The 7,601-nt window shown below is 39.7% G+C and overlaps 1 protein-coding gene across 2 annotated transcripts in view; it reads right to left on the bottom strand.

Moving 5' to 3' along the window:
• Window positions 1-2,542: 2,542 nt before the first annotated feature.
• R3HCC1L (R3H domain and coiled-coil containing 1 like) overlaps window positions 2,543-7,601 on the bottom strand; it is an 85,868-nt gene continuing 80,809 nt past the window's right edge. For both annotated transcript variants that reach the window (XM_055299820.1, XM_055299819.1), the window contains exon 7: window positions 2,543-3,330. In XM_055299820.1, the coding sequence (XP_055155795.1) occupies window positions 3,263-3,330 (68 nt within the window). In that variant the 3' untranslated portion in view covers window positions 2,543-3,262. The remainder of the gene's footprint in view (window positions 3,331-7,601) is intronic.

Genomic DNA, 7,601 nt, shown 5'->3' with positions numbered 1-7,601 from the left:
TCTCCTTCATTAGGCAAAGGACAGCATTCGATCTTGGCATGGCCATTTAGGTAAACAAGGGAAGGACTAATTTCCTGTTGGTGCCGGCAAACATCGCCTGAACAGTGACAACATTATCCTAGCACATGCAGCTAATGGTCTGTGAAAGAACGTGCAGCCCGCGGGGAAGTGTGTGGCAACGGGTGACTACATTCAGGCAGGGAGGTCACCCACTGCTTCTTCTTGGATCCCAGTTCCCAGGGGGCCAGAAAAAGCTGGCCAGGCAGCCGGCCTCCGGCTCTGGTCTCAGGCTTGCTGCCCACATCACACATTTGATAGGTGCGGCTGGTTCCAACTCTTGGAAAAAGCTGTACAAGGGCTGTGCTGTTACACCATGGAGTTGAAAGGGAAGGACATGGGAAGATTGGTAGCTGGCATGACTTGTGACTGTATGAGGAATGTTAACAGAACACCAACCACCAAATTCCAGACAGAACCAAAAATGTCAGATCTTCACTTCAGCATTCTTTAGCCTCACAGAAGCTGAAGTGCTGGGAACCTCAGCTTACTAATTAGAAGCCTAATTTATTTCTATTCCACCAAGACCTTCACTCTATAGGGAGCATATTAGAGCTCAAGGGAAATGTACCTTTCTACTACAAATTCCAGTTGCCGCTGGGATTTAGTCATGTTAACATATACGAACCAACAAAAACACCTAGCAGAGTGCATTCACAGTCTTCTGGAATATCTAATAAAGGAGCTAGTGGCAGCTCCAGGATGTTCTCCAGTTAGCTCAGCTTGTGAAGATATGGTTTAGATGTGGCCAAGGACTGGGTTCCTACGAGGACAAGCTCAATGTTATCCATGGTGGGCCATGGCAGGTCCTCTTAACCTCCACCTAGTATACATGATTTCTAACAACTGGAAAAGTAGAACTAAAAAGCACATTTTCTACTAATGGTGGAAGCAGCAAGACTCCACAGCTTTCAATATTAGCTAAATATAAATCCCTTTTCTGGGTCCAATTGTAAGAATAAATCTGAAAGTTAGAAGTAGTTGACCATTAGCTGAAAAAAAGCATATGCTATTAGCCACCTAATACATACTGCACTAGAGTAAGAATAGTACCTTATTGAAGTTAAGAGTAATACAAGAAAACTGGGTAATAAACGTGGCTCTATTAACAATGCCCTGGGGGCAGCCCAGGTGGCTCAAAGGTTTAGGGCTGCCTTCAGCCCAGGGCCTGATCCTGGAGACCCGGGATTGAGTCCCACGTCAGGTCCCTGTATGCGAGCCTGCTTCTCCCTCTGCCTGTGTCTCTGCCCCTCTCTCTCTCTCTCTCTGTGTGTCTCTCATGAATAAATAAAATCTTTAAAAAACAAAACAAAAAAAACAATGCCCTGAAAAGCCACAATGGTATCAGAAAGGGGAAGCATCTCAAGGATAAGTGATAGGAAGAGTTATCTTTTTTATTGCCCAAGGTCACTCCTAGCCTTGAAAAATCAAAACAGAGCAAAGGTATCCCTCTGAAATAGACCATTCAGTTTGAAGCCTGGCTACAACTCCCTACCTCTCCTTTCCATTGCAGCCATATTATTCAAACAGATCTGCCTATCTTAGAGTTCTGCTCTGTGAAGAGCACAAGTCCTGCAGCTACAAGCCAAAGTGATATGCACTGGTCTGGGTAGTACTAAGAGGGTCAAGAGAAGGATTTATTTAATCCTCCAAACTTGAAAAGGAAGGACTAGATAGGAACAAGGTGCAGTTCCAGAATTGACCAAGAATGAGAAAAACAATGCTGAGGAACTACAAGAAAGCTCCAAGATCAGAAGAGCAGTAGGGACAGTTGGATCGCACCAAGACCCAAGGCCAGTGTCATCTGAGGAACATTGGAACAGAGTCCCCACTTCACCGTGTTCTAGGCAGTGCTAATATTCCATCTCTGTCATGGGCACTAAATCATACAAATATGAGGCTATTGCCCTCAGTGAAAGCACAATGGGACACTATTATTTTGCTACCGCAGCCTCTTAAGGTCTAGCACTACCATTTCTACAGTGTAAAACTTTTTTCCAAAGACAATGAGAATGCAAGTATGAGATGGTTGGATGGCTCAGAGTTGCCAGTGTCCTTTAGGAAATTTCTCACTGCCCAGAGATGTTTGTTTTATTCTGGCAACTCTTCACTGTAATGGATGGTTTGGTGTTGCTTGCCAAGCGCCTCTGGCATGGGCTAGGAAGACGATACCAAGAACATGCTGAGTGCCGGATGCCTTCTGCAGAATGTCAGGTTTGACAGATATGGGAGAAGGCAAGAAACTGGGGTTGGGGTATACAGGCAAGGCAAGAAGGGGAGGGAGCTACACATACCAATCCCAAGGGATACATTTTTGTCGGATATTCTGGGGCAGAGAAATGACTAGCACTCTACCCAGTGGGGCTCAATAAAGCCAACAAACCCACTGAGCCCACACATAGCACTACAGGGAAGAAGACATGAGGAGAGCTGTTCTCCAATTTTTTTTGTGGGAATGACAAAACTGATAAATAGCAGAGTGGTACGTGCCATAAAATGAGCTTTAATGTCTCCCTCTCACATGACAGTACTGTTTCAACTGGAACCAGCTCCCAAGGCTGGCTTTCCATGAGGAATGAGGCTGGCAGGCCCCTGGCTGCTGTGCAGCTGGAGCAACCCCAGGCTCTCGGCTCAGTAAAAACTCTGGAGTCCAAACACCTACATCTGCTACAGCTCTCCAGCCCTGGAGTTCAGGATGTGACAGTGTAGATTCTGTGAGGACCAAGTACTTCAGACACTGTTGCATCTCTCTGCACTAACTGCTTCCTCCATCCCCCCCTCAGTTTTGTGAGGCCGGAAGGAACACCCCAACTTTGCGGGGCTTAAATCTCCCAACATCGCAGGTTTGAATCCTCTGTTTTCTAACTTCTTCAGACATCTTAGACGTGTGAGCCATGCTAACAATGGGACTTGCCACACTCAGAGGACTCCTGGAAGTCATATCCAAGCTGTCACAAGTCAGCTTCCTAGCTGATGGCTCCCTTCTATGCCCAACACAGTAAGGCAGTTCCAAAGAACTGCAGTTAGAAGAGAAGATAGACAGGAGTCCACCTTTCTATACCCAGTCGGTGCTCATCTTGATGGTTTTCTCTCTTTCTTTAACATGCACTTCTGCATGTACACAGAACTCTAGAAGGATCCTCCAACTGAAGACTATGGAAATATTTTCTGAATTCATAGAACTATCCCTTTTGTTGAGTGATATTCAAACCGCCGACTGATCTCTGCCTTCCCAGATATCTTCGCGTTGCTTGGCTTCCAGTCGTTTTCTCTCTGTAAGTAAGGACAGTATTAAAGGTGGTGGTGAATTGAACTCCAATTAAAAAATATACAAAAAAAAAGTGGTAGTACACTTAATGTAACCAGTGACTTTCCTTTAATCCAAATTATAAGCAAACTTCAATCATGAGACAGGAGGATTTCCTGGTCTTCTCCTTCCTGATTCCAAGAGTCAATATCTTTAACTTGCCAAGCACTTTGTAAGTGGAAACGATGTTACTAGTACTTTATAATAAAGTGAAAGATCTGGGGCTAACAGAAATAAAAAATATAAAGTGGAGCACCTGGTTCAGTGGGCCAAGTGTCCGACTCCTGATCTCAGCTCAGGTCTTGAGATCTCAGTGTTGTGAGTTCTAGCCCAACATTGGGCTCCACACTTGAGTATGAAGCTTACTTAAAAAGAAAGAGAAGTATATGGAGTAAGTCAGAATCTAGGAGGACCTAGAATCTAGTCTTGCTGATAATGTATTTAATTCTATTTTTCAACTGTGTTAGTGGTTTAATATAATTTGCCTTTTATTCCCACTTCACTGATCTTTCAAAATACTTCAATAAGAATGGAGAATATGTTTCAATATTCTTCTGCCTTCTTGCTCAAATGGAAATGGTAGCCACTGGGCTTTAGTCATATCTCCCTAGTACAGTCTCAGAGAAAAAATATTTCAGAGGCAAATCAAATTTCAGTATTTTCAGAGCACTTTCAGAAGCCACAAATCTGGAAAATAGAATTCCAACATGGGAAAACGACCACCTATAATGAAGGGAAACAAAGAACTATTTCTGAAAACAAAACAAAATAAAAAGCACAAATCTGGGCAATCCATCTTGAATTTTTAAGAGAAGCTTGGTTTCCATTTAATACTTTCACCAAGACTTGAGATAATAGAGACCATACATGATCATGGGTGCCAAAATATTAGCCCTAATTTTATGGCTAGTCATTTTACCTTTTCACCATAAAACATACATGATAAGCTTAAGTGCTTCCTCTCAAGGACTATTATTATTATTTCAGATGATGTCTGTAAAAGATTTTGTAAGTCATGAAACCAGGGAAATCAAGGTGGGTTTAGAGTTAACACTTGCTATGTTGATATATCTTTCCAAATCAGCAGAATCCCTTACAAAATTCCTTTACTAAATATTTGACTGACTTAAAGGCAAAGAACTTGGGTCAGGAAGTTGACTGGCACTTGGAAATGTGAGAAAGAGAAATTCACTGCTATTTGGGCACCACCTTGTGGCATTATCTGAATATAGCAGCAAAGTTATAACTGGCCAAAAAAAGGGGAGTGGGGGTCAGCAAATTCCAAACTGAAGGCTAATTAATTCAGTGTCTTGTGACCTGGCTTTAAGGCAGGCTTGAATTGGGATTGGGATTCCTTAGGTAAACTGCACTAAGGAAAACTGGCTTGTCTAAAACATTCCAGGGTTTCTTAGGAAGGCACTGCAGTTCTCATTCTTTCAAACTGGGTAAAGTTAGAAGAGGATCTATCTATAGGCAAAAACAACATTGGATGAAAGCAATCAAAAACTGGTTCTGGATTCCTAGAAAAAGTGAGGAAATCAGGAAAGTGAATTACTAGAACTCAAATTTTTCAATATGCTCAGAAATTTAAATCAGAAAGGCTATCTGGGAAGTTCTAAGAAAAAAGATCCAGGTGCAGTAAAAAAAAAAAACAAAAAACATATATATATGTTCATTGCCCATAATCCTCAAGTCCAAAATCAAAGCAGTTCAGAAAACAAAGCTTTGGTTTTGTTTTGTTTTCTTTCTTTCTTTCTTTCTTTTTTTTTTTTTTTAAGTTTAGGGCCCAAATTCATTCAGTGGTAAATATAACCTGAAAAGATGAGAGGCTGCTTATAGTCTTATATATGCCATTTTATGGCATAGTCATACCGTTTGTGGCAGAAATATTAAAATTAGTGTGATTCTGGTGTTATGAAATATATATTAAGATAACCATATTATTTTTCTAAAATGGAAAAAGTTTAGAATACTGAGCATTTCCTACTCTAAAACTTCTTAATAAATCTCTAGTGCAATATATATGTAAATATGAGAGGCAACTCTGGTGGTAAGCCATTTGAGAAACCAGTGAAGGCCAGGGCACAAACTGAGCACAAGGAAATAGTGGCAATGTGAGGCACACATTTAGAAATTCAGAACATGAGTAGAGAAGGACTTTTTAAAGAGACTGAAATGGAAGCATGGAGAAGCCAAGTGACTCGCCTAAGGTTACATAACCAGCAACAAACTAAGGCTGGAACACAGGTCCTTAATTTTTAAAACAGCATACTTTCCACTGTACTGACATCTGAAAATGTCTACAAAGAAAAATGAAAAAAAAACATAGAAAGATAAGAAAACATGTCATCCCTTTATTAAAAGGGAAAGGAATGTGGATAATAGCTGATAGACTGCATGAAAAGAGCTCCTTATTAACTTTACCTCCAACAATTAAAAAAAGTAAACTAAGTAAAGAGAAAGCCCAACAGCAGCCATAAGGGTAAGGAGCTAAAGGAAGAAGAGAAGAATTCATATGAAAGGATTAACCTACAGTGCACATGAGCTGGCCCTGCAGACTTTCATTTCCCAGGAAGAGAAATCAACTGGCAGAAATGACTCTATTGAATGAGGTGACTGAATTACCACTTTTCACTTAGGGAATGGAAGGGGCTGACGATGAAAACAAAGGGCCAATTTGGTGTCATTTCAAAAGAAAATAAAGAAAAGGGATGTAAATCAAAACTTTCAAAATCTACTTCTACACCTAAGAAAATAACGGAGAAAAATCATCACAAAATTCCTGGGCAGCTGCCTACAGAGTAATAATCAACATGAAGACTGGAAGTACAAATCTGGTCAAACTGATCTAATTGTCTTCTTTTATGGATTGACAGACCTGGTAAATTAAAGAGATATAATAAAAGTAACCTCTTAATTTTAGCAAGGTTTTAGGTTTTAGGCTTATAATCATTAATATACTGAGAAATATATAGTCTGGATCACACAAGTATTAAGGTGGCATTTAACTGGAAAGTGGAATGTTCATCAATGTATTAAGTGTCAACGCAAAGAACTGTGTGCTACTTATTTAGCAATAGCCAGTAAACTGGTCAGTTAATTTAAGGGTTAACATTTTCTTCTCTGATGTAGGTCAGGGATATAAGTTTACCAAATAGAAGATGAAGGCAAAAATATAGATAAATATTGCATCTCGGAAAAAAAGATCACATTAAGATAAAAAGAGAAACATGGTTAGAAATAAGGGGAAATTTCACATTAGGGAAAAAAGACACCAAGAAAATGCCACACCAACCTAGATTATGAATCAGCAATGCAGAAGAGTCCTTAAAGGCAGAATAATGGGATGCCTAAAGAATTTCAAAAGGTAGCAGTTGTGATTAAATTTTTTTATTACAGTTGACTAAGTATTCTATAGGGATGATTTCATTTTTAAGCTCTTAGTGATTTAATTAAGCAAACTAGGGGATCAAATCATTACTTACCTACTTTGCCTTTCAGGCCTGTGACCCAAAAGATGCCTTTTAGAACCAGCCAATTAATCATCTACCCCCAAGAGTAAAATGGAAATAAGTTATAAAATAAAATTTTGGCAGGCTCTGAAAAATGAGAGAGCATCTTATTCTGAGAAATAATGATTATCTTCTACTTGTAATTTTAGGTGGGAATCAAGTGTTTTAATAAGTAAAACATGGGGAAATATTACACATACTCCTGAATCTGATCTTTAAAATGTAGTTTCATTGTTATGTGTGAATCATTGCTTTAAAACATGATTCAGTCAAATACAAAGGATCAAGGATGATCTATGCTTTGATTTCCCACTCTTAGTGCAGCTCTGATCTATTATGCACTCTGCTGGACTAATCACTTCCCCTGTGTTCTAAGACTTAGAAACTAAAGTTCTTATCCTCCAAATATACACGATAAAACAAGGTTTTAAGATTTGCTTAAAACGATTTGGGTACTTTTTTTTCTCGATTCTTCTCAATACTTTCTGAATCTTGTTTAAAATAAATAAATAAACTAATTAATTTTAAGTAGGTGGAGCCCAACACTGGTCTTGAACTCACAACCCTAAGGTCAAGACCTGAGTTGAGATGGTGTTAGATCCTTAACCAACTAAACCACCCAGGTACCCCCGAATCTCCTTTTTAATTAAGGACAAAGACACAGACTTCTCATTTTAAAACGGTAAGAAGACCAAAGCAGGGTGAGGGAACTTAGCAGGAAGTAT

Source organism: Nyctereutes procyonoides, unplaced genomic scaffold, assembly GCF_905146905.1.
Source record: "Nyctereutes procyonoides isolate TBG_1078 unplaced genomic scaffold, NYPRO_anot_genome, whole genome shotgun sequence".
Taxonomy (NCBI): Eukaryota; Metazoa; Chordata; class Mammalia; order Carnivora; family Canidae; genus Nyctereutes; species Nyctereutes procyonoides.
The sequence above is the reverse complement of the archived record's forward strand: the minus strand, read 5'-3'. Positions and strand labels throughout refer to the sequence as shown.